Source organism: Thermobia domestica, chromosome 10 (genome assembly GCF_964235325.1).
Source record: "Thermobia domestica chromosome 10, izTheDome1.hap1.1, whole genome shotgun sequence".
NCBI classification, from domain to species: domain Eukaryota; kingdom Metazoa; phylum Arthropoda; class Insecta; order Zygentoma; family Lepismatidae; genus Thermobia; species Thermobia domestica.
Window position 1 is genome coordinate 270,256,949 of NC_137463.1, and position 15,331 is coordinate 270,272,279.

At 36.0% G+C, this 15,331-nt stretch overlaps 1 protein-coding gene across 1 annotated transcript in view; it reads left to right on the forward strand.

Annotated features, from left to right (window-relative positions):
* Window positions 1-15,001, forward strand: part of LOC145663229 (UPAR/Ly6 domain-containing protein bou-like) — a 95,451-nt gene extending 80,450 nt beyond the window's left edge. The window contains exon 4 of the mRNA XM_081729597.1: window positions 11,611-15,001. Within this exon, the coding sequence (XP_081585723.1) occupies window positions 11,611-11,828 (218 nt within the window). The 3' untranslated portion in view covers window positions 11,829-15,001. The remainder of the gene's footprint in view (window positions 1-11,610) is intronic.
* Window positions 15,002-15,331: the final 330 nt, after the last annotated feature.

Here is a 15,331-nt window from a genome sequence, read left to right on the forward strand (position 1 = left end):
GTTTCCGTGAGCGAGGCAAGAAGCTTCCTTTTTTGAGATTTCCCGCTAATATCTTCTTCGCAACCCAACATAATGTACCACCCTCCTTATTACAATCTATCAATTGCAACCTTCTTACACACTCTCGCTCCCCTTTATTACATCTCTCAGAATATAATCCCTTCGCAAGATCGAAACTTGTGACCCATCCATTTTTTCGCTTCCTTATATCGTCTAATATTGCTCTCGTCTCTTGCATTTTCCCAGCATTTCCTAATTCGTTTTCCTCTCTACCCAGCTAACCTTCTCTATTTACTCCACATCCAAATATTCAAGGTTAAAATTCAGGCAATCAACTTCCAAAGTCAAAATAAAATTTGAAGTCTGAAGACAACATGATTTTGTAGTAAGGAATGTATTTAGAATTTTTTAAAATAATTTTTGCTGTGTAATAAAGTATAAACAAAAATTGTATCGCGTTAATATTCCGATTTTTCTATTTAAAAACAGCGTTGATGTCTGATAGAATCATAAGGAACTAATTGCACTGAAATATCATATTCTGTAGGGAATTACCTTTTATTTTTTCTTGATTAATTTATCTAGAAGATATTTGCAGCGTTATATAAAATCAGCGAATAATTTAGTGCTGAGAAAATCAAATCACTACCGCAGTAATAATAATAATAATAATAATAATAATAATAATAATAATAATAATAATAATAGACTAAATTCATTAGCATTACTAACTGAATCAAATAGCATTACAGTTACTTTTCGTAATTAAAATGAATGGTCTTACTGTAACATACTAAACGTATTTCAAATGTATTAAAGATATAATAAATAGGAATACCCAGAACTTTTCATATGGGTGTGTGTGTGAAAGTAATTAAAGCTAATCTGCCCTTTTATTATAACATTTTACGCATGTTACGAGTTTTCAGCATTTTAAAAGAAAGACAAAGTTATTTCGGTTGAAAAAATACAGATAACATTTTAGAATATATGACAATTGAAGGAAAACAATATCATGTAACGTATGCATTGGTACATCCAATATATACTCCTGTGATTTTGTCCTCATCAGAATTTTCCTTGCATTTTGGCCGCTTGGATTTAGTTCCCGCCCTCGTTACTACTGCCATTTTATACATGGGGTCCAATCTGCATAAAAACACGCTAGGAGTCAAGCTTTACGGTGCAGCATTTCCCTAAAAATGTCCTCCTCGCATAGAATTTCCTGTCTCCAAAGATTTGGCAGAACGAGAATTCCTGTTCTGCTTAAAGATAGATCATTTAAAATATTTTCTACAAAGTCCTGGAGGGCTTTAGGCAGAACGGGAATGAATCTTTCCAGTATTGCACACCCCCTATTTAGGGGCTGTAAGGAATTTATTTTCGGCGGTGTTCAAAAAGTTTAGGGGATGCTGGGGGTGTTAGGGGTGTAGATAAATCACTGGGCGGATTAAGGCTTTTGAGGCCCTGGAGCCGACAATTTCAAGGGGTCCCTATGTTACGAATACTTCCAGCCCCGGAGCCTGTGGGCCCTCCCACATGGCAAGGTCAGCGGGGCCATTAGCTGCGCCCTTAAGCCTGTTTCGTAAATGACAAATTATGGGGACAATATTGACCAATCTCAAAGCCATACTAATACATATTATTTCTAGGGCACCTTTATTGCTATCAACGGGTCCGACCGTTGACCTGAATTGATTGACCCGACTCGTAACCGGATCCGAACTTACCCGACCCGTTTGAGAGCACTACTCAGGAGTCCCGTCAGGCGGGTAGGCTTCCACATTATAACGCATTCAGGAGAAATAATGTACGAGGAAAGAAAATGGGACATAAAAGTTCCGACAGTCCGAAAAGAGTTAAATATGTAGCTGCCTGCTGCCTCTCAGTCCATTTGAATCTTAAAAGTGATTGAAGTTCAAAATTACGCCAGAATAGACAATGTAAACCCTAAGCAAGAGTTCTCACGTCAAATGCACTATGTTTTCGTGTGTCAAAGTGTCACAGCCGCTTGCGTTGATAATTATGATTGCACGAGATGTAAGTTTTGCAGAGTGGTCTTCGTATGCTTGTTGTTGTTTTCAGAAGAACAATTCGAATGCATCTACCAAATGCTATGAAAGTTCATTTAATTATTATGGCAGGGTTAACTCCTGTCTTTACACGTATATTTTTTGAGATAGATATTAGATCTAAATGGTTATTGATGTATGTTTTACTATAGCTGTTGTGTTTCTGAGGAAATTTATGCTGCTTTTCATTGAAAATTAATATTTTCTTAGTCGTGGTTTCACTTGTCTCTTTTTCAATGAAATAGCATAGAAGATAGACGAACAGAGGTTTGCTCTTATTTCTTTATTCATTCATTTTGTGAATACATAATGTGTTACGACTCCCAACGCACCAGTAGTTTTATCACTATAAGCATATGAATGTTTTCTTCGGTTATTGACAGTGAAAATGGGAAAAGTGAATATGCCTACCAGTCTAGTTTCAGTTGTTATCTGGAATTATTAGAAAATTTTAAGATGGGTGAACGAATGAACGTTGCTTCAGAAATCAGTAACATAAGCAAAAATCTTCTTAAATATGTTTCTCAATGATCTGGAATGGCCACAGCTTTAGGAATAAAGGGGCTTCTGCATGGAGTTTGCGAGCAAGAGTTTGTAGCACTATAAGAGTCTGTTAAAACAATTTTATGTTAATATAGAGACTTCTGCTGTCTATTTAGGCAGAAGGAGTTGAATACTAATGAGATTTCTCCTTTTTCATGTGAACCATATTACATACTATTCTTTTAAAACAACCATTGTGCCCAACTTTTGCGGCTTTAATTCGATAATAATGGAAAGAAGGTAGAAAAAGTGTTTGGAGGCCATGTAAGATATTGGCATACAGCTTTTTTTTTTTTAAACGAACCATGTTTATTCTCAGTAGAAATAGAAAGGAGGCGGGTGTTAACATAAGGCCCAAACCGACCATATTCCCAATGAAATTAGAAACGAGGCAGAATGAGTGTATAGACCCGGTCACTTCCTTGCTATTTAGAAATGATTACTTCTCGGCTTCCCCAGTAATTCATTTAGTAGCACATGCATTTAATATAGTTCGCTTCATTCAAATGCAAATGGAGACTACATTACATTATTAGATCTCTCTCTCTCTCTCTCCTTCTGGATATTGATCAAAATACGTGGATCATTGTCATGTTTATAATTTCCTGGTCGTTTGATGTTCAACAGCTTCAGAGCTGTGCTTTAAGAGAATAATGATTGATTAATTTCTGTAATAAGTTGCTTAAACGGCTTTCAGAAATATCCACTTATGATTGGTGGTTTTAGGTGTTTGTCTGGGTAATTATCATTGGTTGATCATGTTCAGAGAGAACCTTGTTTCTTAACTCGATTGGAAGTTCGCCATAGCAGCGAATGCTTCATCAACACCATTTCAAGTTCAAGTATGATTTTTCGTAATAGTTTTGTCTGTTCTTTGACGCCGTGTCAGGTAGTCTAAAAGGCATTGAGCCTTTTACGCACGAGGTGGCGTTATTGTCCCAAATCTCACCTGGTGGCACTATTGTCCCTAACGTAATTTGATACCTGACAGTGAAGGTAGTAAATGTGCAAAAAGTGTGCCGTGATGCAGGCCCGTAGCCAGTCTAAAAATGTAGGGGGGGGGGGGGGTGATGGAAGTTAGGGGGCCCGACCCAATCATATTATAGTTCATTTGCAAGTCTACCATGAAAATCTTAGGGAAGGCAGTGAAAATTTAGGGGGAGAGCCCGGTCCCCTAGCCCCTCGTGGATACTAGCCTGCCGTGAAGATATGTGAACCTTTCGCAAAACTGCGCTACATTTTACAATTGTATGTCGATTAAGGCACAATTGCTGCGCAGGCCCATAACGAAATTGTTGTTGTTTATTAGCAAGCAATCTTATTCAAAAACATTTACTCGATTGAAGTTATGTCTGCGAATCTCTACTGAAACGTAACGAATTAGAGCCATTTCTCAAGCGGTTGATCACAAATGCGAAAAGTGCATAAGTTACAACAATGTGCGAAAAAAATCGTGATGAAAGCGAGGCGAAACTCCACAATATGTGGCAAAGCCAACAACTGGTAGTGTCGACAAATAGCGAGAGTGCTTCTAGCAATTCAAAAGAAATAATCGAAACTGATCAGCAGAAAGGGAGTCATATACCGCACTGACAACACCGGACTCCAAACGTTTTTAACGATCCGTCAAAAAATTGACAGAACTTGTTTGGGATGTTTCAGTGCATCTACTGTATATCTGCCGGATCTGACACTGTTAGACTGTAATTCTTTCCTTTCACTGCAGTTTTTCCTGCATGTGTTAAGTTGGTTTCGAAACAGGCCTGTAAAGAAACAGGCCTTTTCACCAGAAACCACAGAAATTCACTGGCGACGGGATTATGGAGTTGCTGGGGAAAACGGTGGAAGGACATCGAACAAAATGGTGCATATATGGCTTCATAATGCTATTTCCAAATCAACAAATGAATTTTCAATATTGACCTCCAAAGGATGAATACTTCTTAAACAACCTCATAGTTTTATCCTTTATATTAAGGAATTTCTTTTCGGGATGCCAGTCTATTGAAACGAGTAAGTTTCCCTATAGCAGGCACGTAGCCAGGATTTCGTAATAGGGGGGTCCGTGACGAAATATTGCGGTTATCACGCCAGTGCTCGATCATTCTGAACTATTTTACTGTAAACATATATTGGTTCATTTAGCCAGGATTTCGTAATGCTAGGGGGGATAACATGAAATACTCTGGTTACACACCAGGGGCTCGATCAATCTAAACTATTTTAGTGGCAACACGTATATTGGTTTGTTAGGACAATAAAATGAGAATATGCTAGTAAGTATTTCAATAATAAACTATCTCTCCAATAAAAGAATAAAGAATCTCGAGTAAAAGAATATAAAAAAGTATTGAAAAAGATATAATATTCCGAGTTTCTTAAGTTCTTCTTAGAGTCCATCTGATCGAACCGGTTTCTCGATTATCATTTGTTGTCCATAGGATTAGCATGGAGCTAGATGGAATTTGGAACGCTCCGTTACAATAATATCAATTTTCAACTTGACCCCCCTCCCCCACAGTTTCTCCCCACAAAGCTCCTCATAAGAAAAAGTAACCAAACGCTTGCTGTAGCTTTATATTTTTAACGCTGATTCTTCTTTTTCTCGTTTCTTATTGTTTCATCCTTCCTTAATTTTTTACATTTCTGGTTCCGAAAGGGGAGGGGTCCGCTCCTTGGCTATAGTGGTAAAAGAATCGTTATTGAATGATTTTGAGCAGATCTTAATTATAAATATAAGCTGTAATTACTTCCCGTAACAAGTTTTTTAAGTTCTAGCCTGACCAATAACTCTGGAGCTAAAAGTCTCCACTTGGCTACATTTGAAATGTTGATGAACCTTTAAGAAGCTTAATATGCTTCTGAAATAACAATGTGCGTAAGGCATTTGGTTCTTGAGTCATTGGCTATCAAACTTGGGGTTTGGACTCCCAGTAAGCCACACTTCAACTTTGATGGAAGATAGCTCCAGTACCAAAGATCTGCATAACTTAATATTTCATTGCGTAGTAAGCTTATGGAAGTCTGTCACCATTCCAAATTTAGCAAAATCGTATTAACTTGCATTAATCGTGTTTCAGTGAAATTTCTTGATTTCACGGAGTTCAAATCCAACTCCTATGGCCAATAACTTGAAAACTAAATATCTGTACGCCATTATATTTCATACTATGCTTATGTACTGTCCGTCACATACGAGTACGTGGAATACCCAGACGTGTTACCATTTATGTGGTACTTGCAGTAGGACTTCGTGTCAGCATGGCGATTGTATCTCCGTTTTTACTGTATTTAAAACTCAATTTGCTTGCAGCATGTTGCTTCATTCTCTCAACACTGACAATGCTTAAAGCAACGCAAATGTGACGGTGGTGCTGAACACCATTCCAATGGATCACTTTTATACGGTGTTTCAAAAGCCCCTGTATTGCGCGTATGGAGTGTATGTACAAAATTAACGCGGTTATATATACCACGTTATATTTTTATCGTTAAGTACTTTATTTCAAAGTAGTCCCTGAAGATACTGATTCAGTATTACTGAACGTACCCTGTATAACAAATGTACTGTAAAACCTGTCTTCAACGGACCCTTTATTAAACGGAAAACTGCCTTAAACGGAAATATTTCACGGTCCCATGAATTTTGGAGAACAAAATGTGTAAAAGTCCCTTCATTAAGCGGAAACTGTGTAACGCGGACAACGGAAAGAAAAATAAACATTTAACGGAAAATTCTGAGTTCCGGACTACAGCGTTAAACGTTCTGTGAGACATATACATTACACTGTCTGCGATAAAATGTTCGTTCTTTTGTTAAATATTTCTGGACAGTGTTGACCTTCCCCAACCACTTCTCATATTCACTCCCACAAATTGTCCTTAATCCCCGCAACTTAATCAAGAATCATACGGAATGTCGGAAAGAAGAAAACGAGATAGAGGAAGAAAAGGAATACGATACCGAGTTCGAAGAAGAGTGTAGAATAAATACATATCAAGATGCTCTCAGAAGTTTAAAGGAACTGCAAAAAATTGCCTTACGGAAATGACTCTGATTCACTTAGTATAATTTCTCAGGCTAAAGTGTATGCGGAAAGTCAAGCAGCCAAGCAGCAATGTACACAGAAGACCCTGCTTGGCTATTAGAAAAATGAAGAAAACGTGTGCATAGTATATTTTGTATTCATTTTAATTTTTTGTGTATTTATTCGTAGAAGAAGGAAGTACTGTAATCGAACAATATACGTATATTTTCTCAGTATGCCCCTTTATAAGCATGTATTTTTTTACAAAAAAAAAAGAAAAGAAAAAGAAAGAAAGAAAGAAAGAAAAAGAAAGGAAAAGCCTACCTCCACTAAGCGGAAACCTGACTTTAACGGAAATTTTTGCAAGTCCCGCTCGATTCCGCTAAAGACAGGTTTCACTGTATTTAAATGTCAACTCCACGATACAGTAAGTTCTGTGTAGCTTTTTGACTATTGATCATTCGTAATTCTTTTGTTCATGAAATGAGGTGTATTACAGAGCTCTCAAATAAAGGGCGTTAGCCCCTTAATGGTTGCCTTTGCATAAAGTGGAAAACGCGTACTAACCAAATATACAGACTAATGTAGGAAATGCAAATCTCATTCATTATCCCATAACAAAGTGTCTTTGATATTTGAGTCTACGGCTACGCTGACCTTAGAGAAAGCGTAAACTACAAGGGATCGTCCACTTCAGGAGGGGAGGATGAAAGTTATTTTAGAAAATAAGTGTCATATGCGCCTTTGTCAGCGAAGTTTTGCTGTGCTGTTTACAAAAAGTGTAAAGAATTCTATAAGGTGGAAGGAAGCCTCCAGAAACTGGTTCATTTGCATTTTCTGGCTTTTGTCCTGGACTCAGCTTTCGCTGTATTTACATTCTTCTGAAGGTCAATGGAGCATTCAGTGCTTCCACCGTCTTTCTTCTGAAGAAAAAAGAAGGAAAAAACTGGCTGGCTGGAAAACCGTGAGGATGGTTTAATCTTAATGTTGTTTATAATATTAAGTCAGGCGAAAGGGCATCGATCGTTCTTGAAAGAGGGATTTCAGGGAGAAAAGACTTCAGTCGTCGCTTGTTGCTATAGTTCAGGGTGAGAACTACCAGGAGGGAGAGAGTTTTTCTCCTTTAATCACATTTTGATCCCTTTCTCCTCTTCTATCCGTGTTTAATGATTAATACGAGTTTAAATATATTGCCAAATTCAACTCCTTTTTGTCCTTTCATGAATGACATTCTTGAATTAATTCTCACTTTATTTTTTTTACAACAAAAACTCAAAAGTCAAAAGTTTTGATTGTTGTTCAGAAAGCCATGCTGCATTGACCGAAACCAATTTTAATCTAAAGGAGCGACATCTGGTGAATAGGACGGGCGTATAAGGCAAGACAACATCAAAGTGCCCACAAGATTTCCTTCAGTAGCTGTGTAATGTGTTGTCTAGCATATCGTGTAGAAGAAAATTTTTGTCATCTCTTTTCGCATTCACGATTGTTTTTCTTTTGAGTGCGTGACTGCAATTCAATAATGTGTTTGGTAGCGCTCAATATTAGCCGTTTGAACCGGTTCCAGCAGCTCATAATAGACTACACCGAAATGCACACTATAATCTTTCCGTGAATATCATGTTGTGGCGTTGATGTTCATGGAGACGCATTTATCATTTTTCTGCGCTTAGGATTGTTGTGATAAACCCACTTTTCATCGCCAGTCGTATTTTGATGCAAAAACGACTTCCGTTTTCGTTTTTGAAGCAGCAATTCACAAATGGTTAAACGTTTCGCAACGTCTTTTGCTGCTAATTCATGTGGTACTCAGTTTCCTAGTTTCTAGGTCAATCCCATTGCTTTTAAACATTTGCAAATAGTTGATGAATCGATATTTAGTATTTCAGACAACTCTTTAAGCGTCTGAGGTGAACCTTCCTCCAGTAATGCCTCTAGTTCTCCATCTTCAAACTATTTCGGCTGACCAGGACGCTCTTTGTCACTTACATTAGAATCGTGTAAACCAGTTTTTGCAATTTGTTTCAAATAGCTCTCCATACGCCTCCAGTAGCAAACGATAGCTTTCAACAGCACATTCCTTAAGATGAAAGCAGTCCCGGGGAGGGGGGATACAAATCCTGCCATTTTAAAGGTTCACACACTTCATGTTAAAGCCCCTCGAGAATACTTATATACATCTAGTGCCACTTTTCGCTATGTTGAAATAGCACAAGTTTATTTTAATCTGCGAACTCTATTCCGAAATTAAAAAAAAAGTAAATTATTTTACTTTTGATTCTGTAATTTTATACTCACACAACGTTGCCGATTTGGGTAAAAAGCCGCTAAATCTAGGAATTTGACTTCCAAAATAGCATCAAAAAGTCATTTTTTTCGATTGGCAACTTTTTTTTTGGGTGGTATTTAGATGATGATTTAGGGACTTATATATCTAGTGACCTTTGTACTGCAAATAATATAATTTGTCCTAAGCATTATCTGGAAGCAATTTTGATGTATGTTTTTATAAAATTTCTTTTTATTATTTCAATCAACTTGATCATTTCTCCACAAATCTACTTTGTTTCCTGTTCCAGTTTCCAATTACCTTCACTTTGCACAGCCTTCATTGAATGCCATTTTGCCATTCAGTTAAATATTACCAGCATTAAAAACAAATCTCCCTTGAAATGATTTTCAGTAAATTGCACGTTTTTTTTCGGAGGTGTTTTATCATGTTCATTTGAAGTCTTAAATCATCAAGCGTGAGTCTTCATCTATTGTTCTTTTTCACTGAAACTATCCCAAGTGAATAAATCAGGAAATTCCAATCCTCCATCTTTAAGAGCTATTAATATTGCTGTTTCTGGTTGTAGATGATCAGGGCTAACTTTGAGAAGAACAGAATCACAGAAAACTTGATGAAACCGTTTCTGTTCTGTGACACCTTCAAAAGTGTAACAAATCTCTCATTGTAGCCAAACGTCAGATGTAGGTTAGCCTTTGTGATCTAAAGCATAATAAAGCATGGAATATATAAGTTCAGGTACTCCAGTGGAAATAGAAATATATTTTCGTATCCTTACAGTTGGGTTCATTATCATTACTAAATGTAAAAAGACTATTTTCTTTACCTTAGGACTGGCTCTAGAGAATTTCGCACCCTGTGAAATAGTATCATTTGGTATCCCTCTTCCCAAGAAAAATGTATATATCTTAGCCACGATTTTAAGTACGTTATCCTATCATACTTTTTGTAGTGTTAATTAAAAATTACAATTCATAGAATAATAATAATTATAATATTAAACTATTAGGAAGAATTGTAGCGTCGGTGAGAACGGATAAAGTCTCTATATGTTTGTTAGAAGTTAAGTTTGAATTACCACCTTCGCCAATAATATGTTATTTTAAACCTGACTGAAGTATAAAAGTCACATCAAAAATGGAATTGCAAAAGCAGCTACGAAGTTCACAACCGACCTGATTTGTCGCGGCGCGTTGTTCATGCGATGCAACCACTAAAAAAATGTCTCGTAAACATGACTTACGAATGTAATACGCAAACAGTGGGGTTAGATTACTAAAATTAACTAACATAATCACAAATTTAGGTTCCAAGCAGAAATATTCATTTTAAATTATTTTTCTTAATAGTTTCAATTTTGTATAGTTTATTTCAATTTTGTCATCTTGTCTTCTTTAGACTACAGAAGGAAGTGGTACGGATACTAGCAGGAGTAGAATGGAACTCTCCTTGCAGAAATGTTTTTAAGGAACTTGAAATAATGACTCTTCCCTCAATGTATTTGTTCGAAATATTAATAAATTTGAAAAACATAGTACTCAGTTTATTGTTAACAACGACATTCACGGATACAACACAAGAAATCAAGAAGACATTCACTTGCATACACATAGAACAAATATAATATATACAATATAATATAATATAATATAATATAATAAATCAGTTACTCACAAAGGTACTCTATTATACAATCTATTTCTATCATGTTTTTAAAAAAAATCAGGTCTCTGTAAACAGCTTTAGAATTAAACTTAAAAGGTACACTCATGTCCAAAATTATTGTCGCATGTCTATAAATATGTTGTTGTAGGAATGTAATTTGATAAAGAATTCGCCCGGTATTTGTTATAATGTTAGTATGTGTATAATTGGCAAAGACATGTATGTGGCAAATTTCATGTCAAAAGAGCAGTAAATAAGAACAACAAAACGAAAATAAAACTTTGTTGTCCATTTAGCAATATTTTGTTTTACTCATTCTAATTTTCGTATTTATAATTCTTTTCCTATGAAATTTACCGCAAATATACATTTCCCGATTACACACATAGTATCAGTATTAAAAGTACCCTGCAATATCATTGTCAAATTATAATCTTAGAAGAAGACAGTTATAGATATGCGACAATCATTTTGGACATGAATGTACTTGATAGAACAATGCTTTTACTCTGTTGAAGAGTATGTGCAAAGTAATTCGTATACGTAAAATTAAATGTATAATAAGTAAATTAGTGAATCTATAGAAGCCCATATGTAATAATAGTACGTATGTATGTACGTATGCCATATATGTATAACTGACATGTCCAATTTCGCTGTATGACGATGAACGGATGCAATAAAGTTATTATGATTATGCCAGAATTTTTCCGCGACCCCCCCCCCCGTTTACTGACTTGCCGGCCTATGCAAATACACATGTGCCACAAACGGTAGAGCTAGCCCTGCCGTACCTTAATTATTTAAATATAATTTTAAAATTTCAAGATTGTAGTGGTGCAGTTTTGGGTAGTTTTATTGAGTGCCGATCTCTTTTGATTTTTTCTTTCCTTTAATATATATTAGGAAGATCATTAAGTAGTTGCTGTAAGAAAATTGCCAATGCAATGAGCATCTGTTAGTACTTAACTGTTAATTAACACATGAAGTAATTCGTTAATATCTTTTGCAGGTGGGCTTGGAACGAAGCGCTTTTGTTCATCGAGGGACCTGGGCACTTACTGCAATTACATCCAGCAGCCGGGTGATATGCTCGAGTACCGCTCGTGTGTTTACACTTGTTCCTCGGACGGCTGCAACCCGGCGGCCGCTGCGACGCCTCTACCACTGATCTCCTTTGTTGTGCCAGTCATCATTGTCTTTGCTTACCACCGACTCAACCAACGTTGAATCTCATTTGTTGTCGGTTCTCAGTAGAATAGTGTTATTTGTGTTCGTTAGGTGTGTGAATGAGAAGAGTGAAGAATGTTGGACAACATTCCTTTGAAGCGTTTTATTGTATGTTTGATGGTCACATTCCGCAGTAGAATTCTGCTCCAACCATGAAGCTATCCTCAACGTCCGTTGCCCAATCACATTCGCTTCGTAATAGTTATGAACATTCATGGTAAATGTTTTGTAAGGGGTTTTTGTCTACACATTTATTGAAATTGACAGTGAGCAAATTTTTCAAATTCCTGACTGCAAACAATTTTAAATATTTGTTTATGCTTGGAATTTGTGAACGAAGGAAAATAATAGGTTTCATTAAAAATAACATTTTTATAAATTATTCTTGTGAAATTAGTAATATCTATTATGACCTATCCTGTTAATGTCTCGTAGCATCACAGATTATAATGTGTATATATAATATTTAAACATTTTTTGCTCACATAAACTCCAGTAGATTAGTAAGAATCTAGTTCTAGCTGTGAATGTAATGTGTCACAGATGGACTCCTATTTTTAATAAAAGTACAAATCAGAGTAACACTACGTCTATCACATACACAATTATACATACAAAAAATTGGATAATATTACAATCTTATATGTAAGTATAGCGTAATGTAATAATTTTCGTGCGTGTAACTTTTAAGGCATCAGATGGGATATCAATGGTGCAATGGTGTGTCAAAAACACATAAGAATCAATTTTCAGAACCACTGAAGTTGCCGTAAAATATTTATAAATAAAAGCACTTGATACAGCGAGCGTCCTGTTTAAATTTGTTAAATTGTGCAATGAATAGCATTTAAACTGCGTACAAATAAACTGGAGAAAATAAAAATTCAATGTAGGATGATGTTCAGCAGTAATATTACATTGTTTGTGTCACAAATTGTTACGAGATCTACATTTAGAGGTTTTTTACCTTTCAAAGATTATTTATCCCAGGTACCCTAGGTTTAGCTTAAAATGTGATTTATGTAGATTTTACAATAATAAGTAATTCCATATTGAGGGGTGATGTATTTTGTAAACTGTATGTTGTTACTTTGTTTTTGTAATAATATTTTCGTATTTTCTTAATGTATATTAAGGACCCAACGTACCAGATGATTGATTGTGTATATAGGTATAATACAAATAGCTGTAAATGTAGACGGGTTTATTCCGTTGGTAAATAGTCGTAGTTTTATTGTTTTTTTTTTTCACTTTCTTCTTAGTCTTCCCAATGACTTTTTAAAGGTATTTATTGATTCATTCTTGCATCACGAGGTTGTTACATGAAAACTTTCTTGTTGCATAAACATCTTTGAGGAACGATAAATTCAGTAGAAGGGAGTTTGAACTTGATAGTTGAGTGCATTATAAGAATCGAAGAAGAAACTCATGTCAACGAAAGAACAAACTTCGGATAACATCGCAAATATCTTTCTTCCTCTTTTTACTTTAACATCGTACATTACGAGGGTATTTCCAAACGTTTGCGGTTCGACACCAAAATATGGCCCCGCTGGTAATAAGCCGTTCATGACATACAGTATGGCAGAAAAAAATGAAATCTTTCAGTTTTACGTCGCACGGATAAAAAAAACATAATGAGAAATGAATAAAATGGTGGAATGAAGAAAGTGGGAGGCAATGGGACAACCGCAAGAAAACTCGTACACGGTGTTTGTCTATCACAAAACCCACTTGGTGCGTGCTGTGATAGAACCAGGAACCCAACGCATCAGAGGTGGACACTACCACTGATCCACCGTAGTCCCTACAGTATGGCAGGAAGAATATATGAGTTTCAACTGTCGTTGGAGGCAGTCATTTGAACGAGTCCATACGACTATTGTTGGCAAGGCTGCATTGAAAGACTTTACTTTGGAGGAGATTCATCACCCACCTTGTAGCCTTGACAATAACAGTCGTGTCAACTGGAGCATTGGCGTGCAGTATGCAAGCTCAACGTAGAGGAATTACTCCAACGAATACATTACGTATTCCATTGATGACACACTGTATGCCATGATTGGCTTATTTCCGATATTTCGGAGTCGGGCCGGAGACTTCTGGAAATACCCTGGCAGATGCTCCGAGGCAAAAGGAAATAGTGTTTATGGTCAGGAATGAAATCGTGGAATGGAGGAAACGACAAAACGCCGACAAAACCTGCGCACACGGTGTTTACTTACCATAGAGTCTATTTGGCGAGACCTCGATTGGAACCAGCTACTCCTTGCACCAGAGGTAAGCACTCTGCCACTGAGACACCATCATGTATGCCAGATTTTTGTTCTAATGAATTGAAGTGTTAACTTCAATCGTATTGATGTTGTAAGGGGGAGTGGATATTGCCACAGTATGCAATATATTTAGTTGAACAAGTGGTGTAGACGAAGTTTGTGCTTTCAGCGGCGTGTGTAATAATTTATTATTCGAGCAATGGACAATTATTTGGATAACTGGTTGAATGTTAAAATCGAATCGATGTAGATAAAGCTGAAGGTTAAGATCTCATTAAATCACAACACAGTTTACAAGGTTCATTGCTATTAATACAGCAGCACACCAACTGTTCATTTTTGCTGATAATATTTGTGTTTCGTATCGAATGTATTCAAAATGTCTATTAAAAAAAAATGAAGACACCTGTTGTGGAAGACCGAACCTTAATGTCCTCTGTTTCGTTTAACTCTTCGATCATTTTAGCTAAGCATGTGGGAAAAAAAAAAAAATGTAATTTACAAACTAGAAATTTGAGTAACATCAACAGGCGCGTGTAGTTATTTGCGAAAGAGTACAATTGGTATTTTTCTAATTAAAATCATTGCATATAAATCGTCAAAAGTTCCATTGCTACAAATAAGTAAATATTTTAGTAACATTTATTTATTTTTTAAATATAGAAATTAAAGTTTTGTAAGTTCAGCAGCAAAATGAAGAAATATGCAGTTCCAGAAGCTCAATATCTTTTGTAATGTGTTACTGTTATTACTACAGAAAAATTTAAATAACTATTTTAATGTAACGAAGGCCTAGTAACTGTTAGAATAGTTGGCATTTGTAAGGGAAATAAAAATGTATTGGTGCCATTAATATAAATATGCATTTCATAGAAATAAATGAAATTTGAGAATCAATTTTCAGTCATTTTCATTTGATATTTATAGGAAATTACTAGAAGTTAATGGGTAATATATGAAACATCGTTTCATGATAATTGTTAACCAAGTTCTAATTCACATGAGTCTTGTAAATTCCTTAGGATCCTGTTTTTTTTTTTTTTTTCAACATCGTCATTGCAGTGTTTCTTCCAGACATTGCCTCTCCCCTTCCCTCTGGCGCTCTGAGAGGAGACCAAAATAATACCTCTATAATAATAAATAGAATAGTACTGCGTGAAAATGTGCCCCTCCGAATACTAAATGTTTCCCAGGAACATTTTTGTGTTCGTAAGTTAGAACTTCGGA